This window comes from Pezoporus wallicus, unplaced genomic scaffold (assembly GCF_028554395.1).
Source record: "Pezoporus wallicus isolate ANWC-B61680 ecotype Strahan unplaced genomic scaffold, APGP_CSIRO_Pwel_v1 contig_6312, whole genome shotgun sequence".
NCBI classification, from domain to species: Eukaryota; Metazoa; Chordata; class Aves; order Psittaciformes; family Psittacidae; genus Pezoporus; species Pezoporus wallicus.
This window is the reverse complement of record NW_026642251.1, coordinates 383,377-404,105: the sequence shown is the minus strand read 5'-3', so window position 1 is coordinate 404,105 and position 20,729 is coordinate 383,377. Positions and strand designations below refer to the sequence as shown.

The 20,729-nt window shown below is 38.3% G+C and overlaps 1 protein-coding gene across 21 annotated transcripts in view; it reads right to left on the bottom strand.

The window, feature by feature from the left end:
- The window catches only part of ANK2 (ankyrin 2), a 223,374-nt gene that overhangs the window by 63,486 nt on the left and 139,159 nt on the right, over positions 1–20,729 (bottom strand). For 20 of the 21 annotated variants that reach the window (XM_057428311.1, XM_057428318.1, XM_057428308.1 and 17 more), the window contains 5 exons: positions 20,411–20,509; positions 20,205–20,303; positions 17,494–17,592; positions 15,370–15,468; positions 10,074–10,146 (listed from right to left, as the gene is read on the bottom strand). In XM_057428311.1, coding sequence (XP_057284294.1) covers positions 10,074–10,146; positions 15,370–15,468; positions 17,494–17,592; positions 20,205–20,303; positions 20,411–20,509 — 469 coding nt within the window. Of the gene's footprint in view, positions 1–8,610; positions 8,692–10,073; positions 10,147–15,369; positions 15,469–17,493; positions 17,593–20,204; positions 20,304–20,410; positions 20,510–20,729 lie in introns of all 21 variants that reach the window. The other variant, XM_057428326.1, reaches the window with a different exon arrangement.

Genomic DNA, 20,729 nt, shown 5'->3' with positions numbered 1-20,729 from the left:
AACACCATATAGAAAAATGAGGCCTAAATCTTTTCAGTGTAACACCAAAAGCTCTTGAAAATTCCATCTGCCCATATTAAGAGGGAGAAACTGGCACAGTTTCACAGAAAACAATAAAATGCATTTAGTCATTGCATGTTTCCTGTCTTCTGACAGATGATGCCTCCTGTTTCCTGGGAGTATCACATTATAAAGCACAGGGCTTAGTAAAAACTTGGAAGATATTAAGGCAGTGCTGTTAATCAAACAGCAAAAGAAATTTCAAGTTATATTTCAAATAAACTAGATTCTTATAATCATGCCAGACATTCCATCTATACTAGAAACAAAGGCAAAATCTTCACCACTTCCTTCACACCCACATCCTTTAAAAAACAAATCCAAACTCCACTCTTATTTCAGCTTTGGCCTCTCATCTGAGAGCTGTCAATAATGGGTCTATGTAAAACGAGCTAGTGTATGTGATGTCAAACACAAACACTAATCAGATTATACATGAGTATTTCACAACATCTTCAGACCTTTTATCTGCTGGTATTACAGCTTACTTGCTAGCATACTAGTATTGAGCAAGTGAACTAGAGGTTAAATTCACTCCCTGCCAACCCCTTGTGCCCTTCCATCTTTCCTGAACGAGATGAACTCCCAGAACAAGTAGCACCTCCTAGTATACGAAAGGAAAAAAAATACGTTCTTAAGCCTAAATGACTGTGCAGTAATAACATTTCATACAACTGCAGTTAACCATGTGTCTTACTTCCTGCTTTGCAGGGCAACTGCACCTACACAGAGGGAATTACTCTGAGTCTGTGTAACAAGCACACATTCATCCTGCCAGTAATACTGTGTTGTCATTAAAAAACTTTAACACAGCCAATTCCTGAGCCTCAGTGAATTAAAAAATACACAGACATGTTATCTACTGAGAAGAAGCTATATATTCATAAATGTTACATATTCAGCTGACCATGAGCTTCTTTACACAGCAAAGCTTACCAGATGGTGGTTTTATGGCAGTACAAGAAATCGTCTTTTTTAATCAGGCTAGAAACCATTCATCTGCCATCACATTCCCCATCAAATTAATGACAGCAATAATGAATAAGCAGTCTGTGACAAATACAGTCCTTGAAGTTGATGCTCCATGATTTGCAGTGGCCATCTATAAAATTACAGGCAGATTTTGATGAGTCAAATCATTTACTGATTTATCTTCTATTTAATTGAATTAATTTGCAATAGTAATCCTGGTCAGTATGAGAGAAACCACAGGTTCAGACCCCTGGTGTGTGCGCTTGGCTGAGGAGCCACTGGGGTGAGGCAGACAGGCAGGCAGGCAGGAAGGAAGGAAGGCTGAACTAGAAAGTGACAGAAATTGAACTGATGTTTTTAAAGCCAGATACAGTTATGTGAATTTGTCAAAATTATTCTTTTCTCTGCAGCATGCAGATGAGTCTACAGCTCTCCACATAAGTGCCACTCCTTACCAGTAACAGATGGAGAAGTGACAGCCATGGCAAGCACAATTTTTTATGGAATATATAAGTCCTGAAGCATCTTTACAGGAATGTGTAACACAAAATTTCTCTGACACTTTCCTTGGACACTTTTGCTTCCCTAAAATCAATCTTCTGTTTAATGGTCCGTACACACTAGAAGTTTCCCTGTATTACACTTTGGCCAGTACTTTAAATTTCTTTATTGTTAGCCAGTCAGGAAAACAGGGTTTCATGTGTGGTTTCATATACTGATACATGACCTCACATGAATCATCATGGTAGCTGCTGGTAGCTCAATTCAGCACTTGCAGAAAGATAGACAGTGAAGCAAATGAAAAAAAAAACAGACCAAAACAAAAAAACAAAACAAAAAAAACACCCACAAAACCCTGTATGTCATGTCTACCCTCCACTATCTGTGTGGAGGGGAAGAGGCCTTGATTTTGTTTTCTCACAAGGTAACCAGCTGCAAAATGAATTTCAGTATTTCACAGGTAGCTATTATGGTATTTATAAAGTTGGTACGTTGGATCTAGGTAGCAAAGAATAAAAGTGCTGCCTTTTAGAACTGGACCAGAACCTAAGCCACAGAAGGTTTGGAAGGTCACTGATACTACCTGGCATGCTGAAAGTCTGAGGTGTGGTGGGACTACTACACAATGAACAGTCAAACTGGGACTTGAATGAGTTCTCTGCATAGACTCAAGAGGAGCACTAAAGCAGATCCCACACAGAATTCTGGGCAGGAAATGCCATTAAAAACACCCATATTCTCACACACAAGTCATCTTTCAGAGCCATGTTGTTCCAGGGAACAACAGCCCAAGATGTCTGCTGCCCACAGAATGGGTAATGATCCTCTGACTGGGAGAGCTCCCTTTGCCTACAGAATGTCTGTAAGTACTGTCAGCAGACATAAAATCTTTAACTAATGAAGATTAATGCAAATGTAAAAGCAACCAGTTCTTATCAATCATGAATAGGAATAACATCCAGCAGCTTTAAGGACAGATTTAGATCAGACGGATAAGACTAATCAAAAATATATTTCCCACTTTTAAAATGCTGATTATGATTTACTTCAATGAACAAGCTATTGCAGGCCTCCCCTATAACTTCAGTCTTTGAAGAAAATAATCAAGTGCTCAAAACTGCTCATAAAATTACAATTTAGGAAATAACACACAAGTCAATACAGCAATGTCTCCTGGTCATGCCCACGTTATTCCTTCTTTGCACTAACAAATGTGCGTCTGTAGTTTGGGTCACACCTACAAATGCCACTGGCATCATTTATTAGTGCTAATCTGGTCAATTCTACTTTTTGTCAACAACATGGATGCAAATAAAAACCAGCAGTTTCTTTGAAACTTTTGCCAACATTTTTGCAAGCTAACCACAATCTCTTATTTTTCAACTAAAATGTTCACAAGTCAGCAATCTTTAGCAGTTCTACCCCAACAAAAGTGAAATAATTTAATTTCTTCCCAATTAAAATATCAGATATTTAAAAAAGGTGTATTCTCTGTGAAAGATTTCAATGAAACAAGCCAAGTAAGACTTTATTATATTTTTTTTCACATTCTTAGCAACAATGTCAATTAAGTTAGAAGACAAAAACCAAACAGCTAACCATTATATTGAGAACCTTCTATATTGACAAGACATGAGGGTCCCTTCCAACCCTAATGATTCTGTTATTCTAGATTTCCTTTTGTTTGCATATCTGGCACTTAAAAGAAAACCAAACCAAACCAAACCAACCCTAAAAACAAACAAAAAAAAACCCACAACAACAACAACAACAAACAGAAATCAACTATCACTTTGCTGGGGGGGGGGGGGGGGGGGGGGGGGAGTAATCTCAGCAACATCACGTAAACAAAAGCAGCTCTCCAGAGAATAATTTTCCTTCATCTTGGACGACCTTCTTAAAATGTACCAGCAAGAAACTGCATAATAAACCTTACATGGCATCTAAGCATACATTTTTCTAGGAAATTAGAAGTAAGCAGTGGTATAATTTCTGTGCAGGTAATAATAAGTAAATTTTTAAAGAACCAGTTCTTATTCACCAGCAAGTTGTTCCTGAGCACAGACTTCATTAAAGAAGGTTTCACCTGTATTCTCAATACACAACTTTTGATTCCTCCTGTAAATCTCCTCCTTTGGCTACCTTTTATACTACTGGTTATAAGATGTTTAATTTAGAGTGTGAATTAATTCAGTGGTGTTACTCTGACTTCACCATGTTTTAAAGTGAAGGAACGGCAACTTACTTAAGCCTAACCCAGAACAGTCAAAGGCTGCAGCTTTAACTTCCAGGCTTACTTAAGAAAAGTTACTCCTTAAATCTTCCAACTACTTAAGCCACTAATTCAGTGGAATTATGTACAACAGCAATGTATTCTGCCCAGACATAACTGATCCTTTTGCACACATATGCTGTAGTGTTAGTGTACTCTAAGACCATGTGTGGAGGCACTTGGGAAATACACTATCATATTTTACCATTTCCTGCTGTTATAGATACTAATAAGGAATTCAGTCTGCTTATCGAAGTGCAAGCTGCAGTTACCACAAATATGAAACTATACACTTTGACAATATTCTTGGGTATCAGAGCATATTATCATTTAATAATAACAACATTAGGAACAATAACTAGGTCGCCAGTTAGTTCCAGGCAAGCAAAGGTAGGTAAAACAGATAAATGTGGCATTTTCTTCACAGCTCCCAACATGCCAGGCAGAGCAGCTTATCATTATCCCATTCTACAGTTGGAAGACCAGGATAACTGGAGTAAATTCCACAGAGTCATTTGGGAATTATCAACAGTGACAGAGACAAATTCCTGAACCTTACTGGCGTGTCTGTCTGTAAAATAGTAACTCCTCAGTCCTTTGCGAGTCTGTGTCTGAACTGGACTTACTAAGCAGGCTGGAAATTCCCTTTGTGGATTGTTTCTCCATGCTGGAAAAAAAATTGTCTATACTGAAAACTTCTCTTTATAATAACAAAATTGATTTTTTTTCCTTGCTATCAGGTATGGATTAGCTGTGAACTGCTTTCTGGTATTTAAGATCACATTTTTCATGTCCTTAAGTGATGCACAATTTACAGATATGCTACCTTGTCACTGCTGCACATTCATGAAGGCACAGCAAACCCCACTTTTACAGAGATACCACTCCTCTGAATATGTTTGAATGATGTAGCATCATGATTTTGAGTAAGCTTTAAAATTAAGAAGGAGAAAACAAAGCAACTCTGTAAAGGTAAAACACAACAATCTGGTAGTGGGTCATCACTGTATTCAGGCATTAACATAGATTTTATTTTATAAATTATCTAAGGACATGTAATGATGCTGTTTCCATTTTCAGAAACACTTCAGCAAATTCAACGTCCTCATCACCTTTTCTCTAAGATGACTTCATTATTTGTAATTTTTTTCTAAAGAAAGAAAGTTAAAAACAACCCAACAAACCAACAAAAATATCACCTTGTGTCTCAAGCAAGCATAGGGTTGGCTCTTTAGCAACTTTTAGACAAGCATGCCTCAGGAAAGAGTAATTTTTTGTTCTTTGGACATTGTGATTCCAGCTGATTTTTGAGGCTCCACTGGCTATTTGCACATGATTGTTCACTCAGCATTTGTCTATCCCTTCTCTGAAATTGAAATGTCAGCATTAATTACTGTGCAGTGGGAACTGACCTTTAATGGGTAGCCATCTCAGGGCCATGCTGCTTCTGACAATGGTGTCTCACCTTCTACTTCAGCCTTTCTACTCCCTACTACCTGCAAAAATAGTCTGGCCGAAAAACAATCTGTCAGAACAAAAAGATTAATTTTCAGACAGATGAGTTCTCTGGGTTGGTTCACCACATGGTGAAACATTTGTGCTGACATAACGGAGGATGTGGGAAAGTGCACCAGCCAGAACTTCAGCCTCAAATAGACAGTGAAACCAGAGCTTTTGAAAGTTAACTGGACTGAGAAAAGAGCAGGAGATGAGCAGGCCCAAACAGACACAAATGAGAGCTCTTCAACAACCTGGTTTACTGGTTGCTCTTGTATCCTCTATATACAGCCCTTCATTATTACACTATCTCACATGGGAGTCACAAAGACAAACCATCCACAGCCTGTGCATTCCTAATGCCAGAAAAATAAAGCATGGAATGAGTACAGAGGAGCAGCTACATGCTTCTCAATACAACATTAATATATGGGAGAATAATAAGAAAAAAAAAAGATTCCTGCCTTTTCTAGAACTTCCTGTGTGCCTACACTGACTCAGCCCTAACAGAAACATCTGCTTGTGCTTAACAATTTCTTAACGATTGTTGGAGCAATCCCAGGCACAGCTACATGTTGGGCAGAGAAGAGATTCAGAGTAGCCCTGTGGAGAAGGACTTGGGGGTGTTGGTCAATGAGAAAATAACCATGAGCCAGCTTCAGTGTGCACTCACAGCCCAGAAAGCCAACCGTATCCTGGGCTGCATCAAAAGGAGCATGACCAGCAAGTCGAAGGAGGTAATCCTGCCCTTCTACTCTGCTCTTGTGAGACCTCACTTGGAGTCTTGTGTACAGGTCTGGTGTCCTCAACATAAAAGGGACATGGAACTGTTGGAACAAGTCCAGAGGAGGGCCATGAGGATGATCAGGGGACTGGAGCACTTCCCATATGAAGACAGGCTGAGAAAGTTGGAGCAGTTCAGCCTGCAGAAGAGAAGGCTGCATGGAGACCTCATAGCAGCCTTCCAGTAACTGAAGGGGGGCTACAAGGATGCTGGGAAAGGGGAATTCATTAGGAACTGTAGTGATAGAACAAGGGGTAATGGGTTAAAACTTAAACAGGGGAAGTTTGGATTGGATATAAGGAAGAAGTTCTTTACTGTGAGGGTGGTGAGGCACTGGAATGGGTTGCCCAGGGAAGTTGTGAATGCGTCATCCCTGGTGGTGTTGAAGGCCAGGCTGGACAGAGCCTTGGGTGACATGGTTTAATGGGAGGTGTCCCTGCCCATGGCAGGGGGGTAAGAACTAAATGATATTAAGGTTCTTTCCAACGCTAACTATTCCATGATTTTATGATTCTAACTTCACTGCTTCTGCAGGTGACACTAAAATACATTTCACAAGATGTGTTGCAGCAACAGCCCTTTACTGCTGTAAGTATCCCCCAGGTGCAAATGGCTTCTTCAGTGGCAACAGCTTTAAAGAAACCAAACTTTGTAGCAATACAAACAGCTAAGCCAGACACAATGGTAAAAATTCACAGGGTTTTTAACACAACTCTGTCCACATGAAACACTTTTGCTGACACAGGTATTTCAGAAATCAGAACACTCAACAGCTAGTCCTGGGGGAATCTGTAGGGTAATTCCCATCCTCAAGGAGAAACTATATAATCTTTCTTGCAAGATCAGGCCATCCTCTTCTGAACAGTGATTGTACTGCAAATGCACTGAGCAAATAACAATGGATGATTATCCCTCAGTAGTTTTCATCGCAGACTATTGTAAAAACACAGTACAGTAACGCACATGTGCATGTGTGCATTCTATGGTGGTGTATGAATAAACTGCTTAATAAAACTGTGTTGATACATCTTTGGCCTTGATGGTCACAAAGCAGGAAACACTTATTAATGGCACAGAATATTTAATACACGTAGGACCACATAACAGGCTTACAGCAAATGAGGTAGGAGTTTTCTACAATCATGTTTTTCCTAGCCTATGAAATTTCATTTTTTTCACTTCTTCCATGTTTCTTGCACAAAAGCTTATGAATCCAATTTCATCGCATCTGTTACTGGCATGCATGCTTCTCTTTCCCTTACAATACACAACACACTTCTACTTAGCTCTGATACTTATCAGCTCAAAAACAGTAATAAAATTTAAGAAAAAAAAAAGTGGGTTTTTTTGTTTTTTAAAAATATCTGATTCTGTTCAAAGACTAGGGCTTTTTTTCAGGTAAAGAAAAAGGTAAAGAATTCTGAATAATAATACAAATTGGTAAACATACAAATGCTATATAAAAGTTAAAGAAGAACTAGTGGGACTCTCAGTCCATTCAAAATATTTTAAAATATTTTTAGAGGAGGACCTCACATATCAAGTGAGCTATTTGATAGATTGTAAGGTCCTTTATTTTATATTGCAAAGATTGGCCATTGCACTTGATTTTGTTTTAGGAATATGAATACAATATTATTAACCTAATATCAAACAACTCTGAAATATAACTGCCTCCCAGGCAAAATACTTATCTCCAGTGATAAGCAATGGAACCTGAAATACTTATTTGCTCAAGTATTCTTCTTGTGTTCAGCTTCATAATTGTATAATTGTATAATTATGTAATTATAAAATTATATAATTACAATTACAGCTGGCAGGTTTACTATGTCATGTTAATTTATTTCAGAACATATTGTGTCACTTTAAAGCAGCTAGAATTACAGCATTAAAGAAATCTGTTCGCTAGCCTCTTATAAAGACTACACTATCACTGAAAGTTTCATCCTTGTTATTAAACCAGTTCTGCAGTCTTCCTGCCCCCAGCCATTTTAAGTTCCTGTGACAAGTACCATCTACATTAGGAATTTTCACAACATCCTGAATGTTTTGCCTGTAGAAACAGGCTTTACAAGGACAATAGCATGAAGTGCTTTAACTGACCAACCTTAAAAACCTGCAGTGGGATCGCAGAGGCATACATCAGTGGAAGTGCTCAGTACTGAGCCTTGAGCAGCAACATGCCAGAGTACCTGCGCTGTATATGCTGGCTATTGACAAATAGGAGATGTCAGATGGTAACAGAAAGCAGAGAATGTTAATTCAAAGTACTGGAGAGCATTAGTCATGCCGGATGGCCACAGTAAGTTCTGCCAACATATTCCAGATACAAGTAATACACCTGGGATTTTCTTGCTTCCTTTCTTCCTCCCACCTTTCAGGAAACACGCACACAACCACACTTCAAAAGTAACAAAAAGGAGCAGTGTTAGGCACCTGGATTAAGCAAATTCATGTTGCTTCAACACAAAAAATAAAACAATCTGAGTTAAACAAAAACCAGAAAGTTTGTCAGTCTTACTCCAGGAACTTCTGCTAGCAGCACCTGTGCCATTACATGCTTCACCATCACTGAAGCGTTCATCATCAGAGTGTTTAAAAGCTGTACAACATACAAATTGTTTTGAACAGACTTTCTGAATTTAAAGACAGTTAAATAGTACTTTAAAAGACTGGAAGAAAATTCAGCAAAATGAACACAAGGCTATAGAAATGTTAAGACCAATAATCACACGCATACTTGCATGTTTGTCAAATAGGGGAAATGTATCAAAACTACAGCTGAGAAATAATTTCCCTAATCATGATGCAGCAGAAAATAATTTTTTTTTAATCACACTTATTTGCTTCCAGTTGCAGCTTTACAAGCATTAAAGAAAAAGTAGTAGTTGTTAAAGCCTAGGCGTCATAGCTTCTCAAGAGTGTAATATATTTATCAGCATAAATCGCATCTTAAAAAGTAATACGAGCAACTTAGGAACATGAATGCCATTAACATCCAGTCCCATTTAGAACCATAAGTGCATTTATATCCTTTGTAAAAGAAAATAACCCAACCTTGCAGCCTGTGTTACTAAATCCCTACGTCTTTCTGAAACTAGTCACTCTACCAATTATTTGCATGAATTAATAACCATAAAATGGCATATGTAAGATACTGTAATATTAACACTGACAAGAGTAAAAAAGAACTTAGAAAATTCTTGCAAATGTGTGTCATATTATAAGATGCCTGTGATTAAAATTTAGAAGAAGTCATTTGTGTCCTTTTAGAAAGGGACATTTTAAAGCCATTTCCTTCATTCTGTGCTGTATAAAACCATGGTACTTCATCAATCCCTCCAGTTCACAGATACTTTCTTGGGACTTACAACATATGTACATACGGGCAGTACAACATATGCTTCCTGTCTGCACATACAACAGACTCTGAAATCAAAGTGACAAACCTATTAGCATGTTGATACTTCATGTCAAAACGTACCTGAGTCAGTCGTGTGTGCCAAAAGCTCCCTCAAGGGAAAAGTCTCCTCACCTTCCACCTTATGTATATTTACACATATATTTCCAATTAGGCAGGACTCTTAGATATATGTATCTGCAATAGGTGGCATTGATCCAAAACATTTACTGATCAAATTCCTCTTTCTGGGAGGGTCAAACCCAGCTCAATTTGAATTGATCTACCCAGACCTACATGGGACAGCTCTACATTTGAATTCTAAAATCTCAAGTCGAGAAAAGTACTGATTTGTTGACTTGGCTCAGATAAATATTTTCTGAAAAAGATATAGGGGTCCAGAATTTTCCTTTGGGTCAACTTCAGGCATTTTTATTCAAATGCCACAGTGATTACATAATTAAAAAGGCCATTACATAGAACTTCATTTCAAGCACTACAAAATGAGGATGGCAAAGTACTTCAGCAGCTATCTGGAGCCTGTGTTAAGTGATATGGAACAGGAATTTAGCAAAGCTGCTCACCTTCTTCATCTGAAACATCCAGGACCTCAGTCATTGTCTCAGGTACATTTAGCTTGTGCTTCTCTGTCACAGTCTGCAAAGACAGAATCATCAAGCCTCAAATTAAACACCCAAAAGAAGCAACAAAGCTTACAGCAGGATATTTGCAACAGCAACAGCAGTGGGATCTGCTAAGACATTTTATAATGTGCTTCCTCTTCCCGTAAGTTTCTTTTTCATTTTTACTCCAGAAGATCCTATTCTTAGTGCTGTATGTAAGGTAACATTTATTCTGGCAGAGAAGTACAAAAACATCAAGATAACGAGCTGGTCAGAGGAATAAAAGAAAAGAAAGCTCTCAGCATTGATGCACGTAGAACAATTCAGCTTGATGTTTCCAAGATGATTTTAAAATGAATTAGGTAATGTCTACACAAGAGCTTCAGAAAGTTGTATGTGGCATATGGAAATTATTAAATCATAAAGCATTTGGAAATGAAGTTATGAATGATGTGAAATTTTTAAACTACAAAAAGATGTGAGGGATTTACACAGATCACTTGAAGCATTTCTCTCCCCCCCCAAAAAGTGACTACACTGCATATTAATGATAGCCTTTTCATAAGTCACGGATATTCCCCCAAATCACATACACATCCGGGATAAAAAAAAGTTATTGGAAGATTTTGATGTGTTTTGTGCACCTAAAAGCTTAAAATATTGTGATACAAAACAAGTATGGATCAAGGACTGTTGGGAGGACACTGCTTAAGCCTGAGAGCACTGGAGGACTTAATAAAGTGCAGTGATCAGAAAAGCATTAGTCACATTAGAAAAATCAGTATTTCCCTGGCTCCACCCAGATCCGGAGTCCACTGAGCTGAGGAGCCGTGGAGGGGTGTCAACACATTGTCCTTTCAGGTATGTTGGAGGAGATGTGCCCCTCTGGCATGGAAAGGGATGTCAGGAGAATGCATCTTGCAAAACTCCCACCCAGGCAGTACTTCATTCCCCACTGGAGATGGTATCTATTGAGCATAAATTAACATTACATGCAAAAGTAGTGAAAGAGGGATAATTAATATTAGCCATATCCCAAGTTCCTTATGCAATATGCTTTTGTGAAAACAGCCACTGCCATTGATTTCAAGCAGGGAAGTCAATAGCAGTTTTGGTTGCACAAAATCTACTAGGTATTTCCGGATTCTGTTTTACTGTTCTCTAACAAAGCAACAAAGACGCATTCTTGGTTATTGTACCATACTGCACTTTTATAAATAACAAAGTTACCAACAGTGCAATTACTTTGGAAATTTGTTTTAAAAGCTTCCTTTACTTCTTTTAATTCTATTTAAGTGTGACAGAAGTTTTCAATTCACCCTTCTGAAGCACGGGGAAAGAACAATACCCTTCCCTTCAAATGGCAATCCCAATCAGGCCTCCTGAATTCCCTCTTACCCATGATTCAAGAAAATTCACTATTTCTCTTTCAGCATTTTTCATAACACATTTTGTGTTGAAAGCTAGTTTATACTCACCCAATGCCTTGACCAGTATGACTTCCCCCCTCCCCTGCATTTCCAAGGCTTTCCTCAGAGAGAAATGTCTGCCAGGAATGGCAGATGGGGAGTACACTCTCATTCAGGTAACACTGACCTCATCTCTTCAACAATACAGCATTAAGTTAACAAATACATACTAGATTAAAAATAAAATCACTGACACTGGGCTAAAGGAATAAACGCAGGTGAAGTTGGCTGTGTATTTTTCAGGTGAAGTGGGAAGTATAATATGTGAGTACCAATTTACTGGCATTGTAATTGGCATCTACACAAAGTGTACAGCAACAGTTTCTATGTTCCCTGAATAAAATAACTGAAAAGTTGGGGCGGGGGGGGGGAAGGGGTGGGGGGGGAGGGGGGAGAGGAAGGAAACGAAGGCAGGAGGAGGTGATCAAATTCTGAAGATAGGGAAATGAAAGGGTCTGCCTAAGAGTCACAAATGCTAGGTTTTGTTTGTCTGCCGTATGACCAAAATTTAATTAAGAGAACTTGGTATCTAACCTTAGTTTATTCCAGAACTTGGAAGTTCCCAACTTACCTTTACATACATAATCCCTTCGACTGGAAGAACACAGATGTGAAGGGATACTACAATAGTCTACAAGCCACAGGTATAGAGAAATGTTGTACACGGTCTTTTGATTAACTTACCTCTGCAGGCCCTAGTAGCTAGTAACTAATAATATGATATCATTTATCATGATATCAATTTATTCCTAAATCAGGTTTTTACAGGCCCCTATATAACAATCTGGTCTCTGACTAAGGCTCACAGACATTATTTATTCATACAGAAGTAATGATATTATATTTCTGATTTTCAGTCTAGTCACAGAATATTATTACATATTTTAACAACTGAAACAAAGTTTGGAAAGCAGAATTACAAGTGTGTGTGTGTGTGCATATGCATGTTTTAGAAGAACAAAAAATCTCTGGAATACTGAACTCAGCAAGAATCATGGATTCTACATCAATTCCAAACCAAAGTTGCGAATTAATGGGTTTTAATTAACTTTTACTATAATACTAGATGGGGTTTGTTTTGTTTTGTGGTTTTTGTTTTGCTTTTTTTTGTAACTGATAGGCACATTGGAAGTGTCAAATACTCCCAAAATTTAAAATCTATATCTTGCCCCACTTTGAAAATTGCTCAATATATATTTCTCAAACTTCATACTGTTCTGTTCCACTAAGAATTCAATTACTTGAATGCTTCTGTATTTAAGACAGATTGTAAAGCCAGATTTTCAACTGGTGACAGAATAATCCATGTATATAATTCAGGTATATAAACCTGTATGTACATTCAATGGCAGTATACTGTGAACAACCTCAAAGCTCCTCTTACATTCATTTGTTCACAGGAAGACTAGACCTGTTTGTGTAAATACCCCAAAACTTAATTGCATAGCCAAACTTTGAAAGTCTGGCTTATTCTGATTTATTTCCCATATATATCTAATCTGTGAGTAAATATAAGTGCAGCTTATTCCCTCTGTTGCTTTATATTCATGTGGCTGCACTGATAGTAACACTATTGCAAGTGACAAGAAAACTTGTTCAAAGTTAGACCAAAAGCCTTGGCACTGGAGACTGTTCCTCATCTCAAATGCCAGTGACTTGAATGTCAATAAAGCATCAGCCCATCTAAGATCCGCCATGCATCACTCAGCTACAACCTCAGAGAATGAGGTAGCTACGGTGACAGCACCTTTTTTCAGTGCTAAAGGCTGTGTTCTGGTTTAGCAACACCAATCTCAACACCATCTGGGGAACTTTATTGCAGGGAGCGCCTCTTATTTAGCTGTCCTTTTTAGGACTTGCTCTGAATTACATTTAATCAACATTCCCCACCATGAACACCACCACCAGAGGATCATATTCTCTATATGCCTAAAGCACAGGATTCAGACAAATTCATGCTAAAAAATTTGCTGACTTTACCAAGGGTTCACACCTGACTTGTAAGAGCAGTACTTTGCACACAGACACAGTTCAAGATTTCACATTTCTCTTACATGCAAGCATTAGAGGTCAAGTAAAGTTTAGTATCTGATTCAGTCCTAAACCCCACGCATCTGGTATCTGGCAGAAAAACACATCACCTTAAATGTTTAAAAAAACATTTATCCAAAGTAAATAACTCACAGGTGTCTCTTCATCATGTAATCCCTGTTATTACAAAGTACCAGATACTTATATATGACAAGGTATGAGGCTCCACAGTGCAACACAATAGGAAGGAAGTTACCATTTATATGAGGCATAAATGGGAAAAGTGTGTCAGGACACAGCAAAGGTGACAGCTGAGGCTAAAAATCATACTTTTGCAGAGCTAAAGTTTCTCCAAAAATTTTACATAGGTTTTCTTTTTCTAAATCTCTGAATAGATATACAGGTGTTTATGTATGCACATGTGTGATGTGCTATTTGGTTAAACAACATGAAACAACTACTATCAAAACTATCAAAAACGTCCAGTCTTTATGAAGAGACTTCTGGAATTATGCTGGCATTTCTTGTCCAAACCTGACTCAGTCTGACCTTTGCAGGTCATTAATAAATTATGGCTCACTCTATTTGTAACCTTATGCCGTGTTACTTTTATTCCATCTTCCTCTGCTCCTATCAGTGGGCCTGCTGTCAGCCCATGACAAACTCAGAATTATTTTCCCATTTGTTTACCTTTGGAAGACACTTTGGATTTCTTCCTTTCCTTTAACCCCCTCCCCAGTTGAAAAGTGGCATCTTCCAAGTAATCTGTGGATTTTTACAGCTCTAAGCTCCTAAGTGACAGCTAGATCTTACATGTTTTCTAGACTGCTCATCTCCCTTGCATTAAAAAAAAAACCAAAACCACAAAACAGTATGACTTTAAAATAGCGTTTCAAGACAAAATGCAGTAATGGAAATTCAAATTCAAATCAATTTCTTAAATTATGCTCTCTTTCTAATTTTCTCCCTTTCTACCTGCTAGAACACTTATAGATGGGAGGTAAAGGTCCAAGAAGATAAAACCTTCCCCTCCCAGGGTGTCAGAATATATTCATTTTCCCTGGTTTAAAGTGACAGAACCACCTTGCTGTTGTTCAGCCAAAGCTATTCACACGCCCTAAAGTCAAAATACAGACTATTAAGAGTGTGGAGGACTCAGAGGACTGAGCACATAAGGAAAAATTCTTTTGTATTTTGTAAAAACGGTATCTATTTGAACTGAAAGCGACTTGAATAACACAATTGATGTGATTCAGAGCCATCTAGTGAGCACCTTTAAGCTTGGCACCAGTCCATCACTGGTACACCCCAAATGCTAAGAAACTTGCTGTGGTGTGCTGCAATGGTTGAGTCTCAGTAGGTGTTGGAAGTGTAGAAACATAAGGAGAGAACGAAAAGGAGACGCGAAAAGAGAAACAGAGAAACAGGACAGGACCTGAATGACAACTCACAAACTTCTGGAAAGTCTGGGTTTGCAGCTGAGACCATACCTAGAAAAACGTTTTACTCTGCTTTTGAATAGTTTTCCATCTGTATGCACACCAATTCTGTTACCTAGCTCAGTGAAACCTGTTGTGCTTAAAAGATACACTGAAAACATTAGAGCACTTTTGCAAGAATCCAGCAAAAAAGGAAGCAGAGGAGGGCTAAAACCAGAAAACAAAAAAAAGGACAGAGATACATAGAGAGCCTGAAGGAAGAAGAGAAAGACAACATTCTGAATAAAAGAGAGACATTTGAATTCATCTGCAACTCACAGTTGTGGTGGTAGTAATCTCCTCCGTTACAACCTTCAGCGTATCGACCACTGAGATATATCCCAGCCGCCTTGCAATAGCTAAGGCAGTGTTACCATTCTGGAGAGAGAAGAGAGAAGGGGGGGAGAGAGAGCGCAATGAGAGGGAGGATTGTGAATTGAACCAATGAGCTCACTCTCAATGTTGCATGAGCCAGCATTTCCATCCAAAACAAGGCGCAGCCTAGGAAAATCACTGTTTTTTCATCGGTACATCTGTCTTTGTAACTTCTTTAAGACTATAACCCTGATTGCCATGGTAACACAACACACTTACATCTGCCTGCTATGCTAACTAAAAAAAAAACACTGTATGGTTTAACCCTTTAGTGCTCAAATTTCACTATACACAACTTGTCTGGTCTGCAGAAGTTTGTTTTATTTTGCATAAATGGCTCCACATCAGAAGTACTCTTATTAAAAAAAAAAAAAAAGTATTTGAAAATATTAGTTTCACTTCCAGTTGAAACTGTTAAGTCTTTATCAGGTACAATTCTCTCTTTGGGGAATACAAGATTACAACTGTATTGTCAGCATACACTTCTATTCCTCCCTACAAGAAAAATGCCATGTCCAACAAAAGTACATAAAAGCTAATCATTTAACAAACTCAAACTCAACCTATTTAAGGTTTGGAGTGGGAAATTAAAGTCCATTTAAATAAACTTATTTGCCACTTAAATGTCTGTGGTAACAGATGTGCCATTGATCAAATGGAAATTAAAATGATAATTTAGTACGTGCTTAGGCCTATTTATCTCCATTTCATCACCTGGTCCCTCTGTCACTTAACCTTGGGAGTGGAGGAAGGTATATGTTCCTTAATTCTTTATAAAAAGCTCTACACAGAATTGTTTTATGTTCTTTTGTACTGAATAAAGGACAATATACTGGCCTACCAGGGGAACCAATGAAAGCAACTATGCTGCTCTTTGCACTGAAATGATTTTTGTGATATCACCACACAGTGCGCAGGTTATCAGCCTGAGGGCTTCTCTCTGCTTCATTATTGGCATTAGTTATCTATAATTTAGGTTACTCTATCTCAGGAACCCTGAAGCAACACACCATTTGTGGATTAGTGGCACAGAATTAATAGACTAGCATCTTCACAGCACAAATAATTTGCCTGCTACTGGCACTTGCACATTAACTGCTCCTATGCCACTCTCATATCCCCTTGCAAGATGTCTCAGGTTGAAATTCTCTCTAATCTCAAACTAGAGGTAGCTATGTGAGGACAAGGACAGATCTAGTACCTGTTTTAGATCTAGTACCTGATCTAGACTATCAATTGAATACATCCACCAATACCTACAGCTCCAGAAGCTAACTACAATGGTTTCTTGCATGACAATCTGGTGCATAAACTGCTATTTTGGATAACTTCATAGATGATTAGTCAGTGTGATCATTCCAAGACTAAGCAGGGTACTAGGGCTGATTTAAGCATGCACAATGTATGTACATGGAAACCCGATCCACTCTGGGGAATGACATGAGTTTTGGCCATTCTGGCTGCATTTTAAAGGTTACCCAATTAGAGGTAACTAGTAACAACACCAACATGAAATAGGACAGTTGCATTCCTGCTGACTGCAGAGCAGGAGCTGTGCCAGAGGTTACGTATGGTCTTTGAGGAGGCATTAACATCAGTGAACTCAGTAAGAACCTGAAACAGATCCAGTAGATAGAAGGAGAGAAATTTGGGGCTACACCTTCAGAAAAGCCCAGGTTCTGATTTCCCCTTAATTCTTCTGGAAAAATCCTTATTGAGATATCAATTTACAGATGTGTGAGGCAGAGAGCAACTGAGCAAGCACAGCAGAGGTAGGTAGCTGTGTCCATCCTGACCCTGCAGCTCAGAAATCAGTTTTCCCACCTCACTTTTAAGCTTAGGGCACAGTGAGTGAGATGTGATCTGAACTACCTTAAAATGATAAGGAAAAGAAGAGGAAGTTACATTTACACATCTGACAACCAACTGTATGAGGAATACTTTCACCATAATAAAGGCTAAGCCCTAAAAAAGGAAAGAAAAGAACTGTCCAGGGAAACAAGTTCCCACTGGGACTTCACAACTTACAGTGGTGATGGCATTGGGCTTGGCCCCATGTTGGAGAAGGACGTTGATGATGTGCGTGTGGCCTTGTTGAGCAGCTTGGTGAAGAGGGGTGTACCCATTCTGTTGTCCACATTGGTTATGAAAAGCAAAAACGAAAGAACAACAGCCACCAGTAATTAGATTAAACACTTCCTCTTGCTTGCTTCCATTCTTTTTGAGGTATCTCAAAAAGAAATTATGCCATCAATCAACCAAAGGATAATAAACCTTCATTACTAATAACATTCCTTCTCCAGATTAATGAAAAGATAAAGGAAGAAAACACTTTTATTCACAAATCATCTTTCATCTCACAATATAAACAATTTCTGGAAAGACAGATAATTCCCTCATTTCCTAAATCATAGGGAGAAACAATGAGGAACAGTAAAGTTCAAGTGGCACACAAAAGACATAGGATCACAGCTAAGGCAGAGAACATGCTTCTTACTCTTACATATTAGTGCAAGATTTGCCTTTAAAGTATTAGAGGCAATTTAAAAAACATAATTTTTAACAGCAATGATTTGAGACTATTTGCTTTTAAAAGGCTAACAACACATACCTATTACTAATGTCAATCAATTTTACCTTTGCTTTGCCTTCAAAAGGCTGGAACAAGCTGTAATTACACTTAAAAACATGTACACAATGTCTGTATTAATAAACACACTTATCTTCATATACTTATCTGCTCCAGTGATTCATTCTAAGGTGATAAAACACAGAAAGTTAACCCAAGTGTACTTCAGATAGTTGATCTGAGATGATATTGTGTAAGTCCAGTCAGGCAGTTTATTTACAAAATTATTTGCAATTGGCTTTGAAAGCAAGCAGAGAATAAACTGGAAGAAAACACTGAGTTGATCTCACTGTACACTTACGTAAAGCCTAGGGGCAGGCTCTGAAAAACACACTCTGAGAGTTCTCTCTTTTGCAGACAAACAGATGCCAGGAATGCTTTGTGCTACTCATTAAATAGTGATAGTTCAGAGCTGTTACAGTTCTTATATTTATGCATGCATGGACTACTAAGAAATAGCAGGAGGATTTTACAGTAGATTGTAGTACAAAGAAAATTCACTAACATTACTTAAATATTAGTACAGTCATTCAAAAATAGAATTCAGCCACATTATTTTTCACTGGAGATGCACAAAGCATCATTCGGGCTTTCTCTACTCTAGTTAAAGACTAAGCTGCAACAGAGGTTACTTATTCTTTAACATGCCTATCCTGAATCCAGTCATGATGGATTTTCTCTTTAAACTCAGTCCACAGTACTAGCTGACAGATGGCCAGTATTTTTATTGCTCCCTAGGTGTGAGATTTTGGAGAACCACTGCCTCACACACTCATACAAAGTTGCCGACATTACTGAAATTATTCTAAATAAGTGAAATAGCCTCAGAATCTGGCCCAATGGCCCCTTAGAGAGTGAGACCTAATACTAAAGGCACTGTCCCTTCAATTAGCCTCCAAATACCTAAGCTGAATACCTTGGCAGCTATCATTTGGATCCTGTTAGCATTTGCTTCATTGATTTTTACCAGCTGTTTTTCCTAGTATCATTGCCTGTTCTTTTGGAATCCCTGGGTTTTGCCCATTGGTGTGGGGTGATCTCACCAGGGATGGGCCAGCATCTTTTATTTATTTACTTTGCTCTTTCTTACCACATTAAGCTGTGACCACTAAAAAAATCTACTTGTACATTACTAGTACTACAGTACTTGTACAGAGCTACTTTGGGAAAAAAATCCAGGTCACAGCTGGAGACAGCAGCTGGCCACAGGAACCAGCAGACCACAAGCCTGCAATTTTCATTGGATCTTACTACTAAGTATGTCACCAGAAGTATTAATAGGCCTCTTCAGATTGATCCCAAAACATTCAATCTGAAACTAGTAGTGACTGCCTCAATTCTGCTTTAATTAAGCTGAAGCTCTGCAGCTCCTAAGTTAGCCTCCACTTTCTGGTAAGGGTAATGGGATGGTATCTGAGATGCAATATGCTGTTGCTGTCACCAGAACCTCTATGTGTAAACTCAGAAGACAGACAATTCTTGCTACAAAATGCATCACATTCAGCTGTTGATGTTCAACTGCTGAAGTCATCAGATTTTGTTCAGACCTTGGCTACAGGCAGTCAGGTCCAACATGTCAATAACAGTGTGCCCAGATTTCCCACCAAAAAAAAAAAAACAAAAAACAAACAAACACCAAAGCTGCATTCCCACACCACAGCTGCTTCCTTTCCCAGAGTTACACCACCCACACACTGATCAGTGGTAATTCTTCCCACTCTTTTCACAGCAGTTTGGAGAGAACCTGGCATCACCCTCAAAGTGTCTGAACGGTTACTTACTAGTTTGGCAGCACACAGGTATAAGCCATGTGTAAATGAAATCAGAAACAAGCGCACATTTCTTAGTTTCCAAGTACAAAGAAAAATAAACAAACAATGAAACTGATTCTCTTATCCCCTTTTTTCATACTCCCAAAGAGTTAACTGACTTTTTTGTTTTGAGCACTACAGGATGAGATGTAGCAGTGGTCCGCTACAATCACCACTCACCATATTCTGACACCTACCACGCAACAATTAGAGTTTCCTAGTGAAAAGGTAAGTATTCCTAGTGCTGTGTTACCAGGCTCATAATAAAGAGCAAAAGCAAACAATGAAAAATTCTTTACCTTTGTTTTAGCATTGACATTTGCTCCCTGCTTGAGAAGAAAATTCACCATTTTGATGTTTCCATAGTGACATGCCACAATTAAAGGTGTATAACCAAGCTAAAATAAGAGAACAAATAAATAAAACTGCAAGCTCAGTGGAACATTCCTTTTACAAAGGTAGCATCCTTTGGCACACTGAAGACAGTAGCCACTTCATGATTTACCTTTGTCTGAGCATCTTGGTTTGCTCCATATTTTGTGAGTATTTCAGCTACGTTCACTTTATCCTCTTGAGCTGCAAGGTGTAAAGATGTCAGTCCAGTCTGGACGTGGAATATACAAAAAAAATAGAAGAAAAATTAAGCTAAAAATAAGAATAAAGTCTATTTTACATGAGGAAAGAAATCTAGATTTTCCCACTCTCTCATCTTTAAAACATAAAGAGATCCTAACTATAGCTTCCAAGTATGAGTGGTTTGTTTTTTTTTTTTAACAAAGTAGGGTTGATGTTTCTCCTATAAGTACATCACCATAATCACAGAG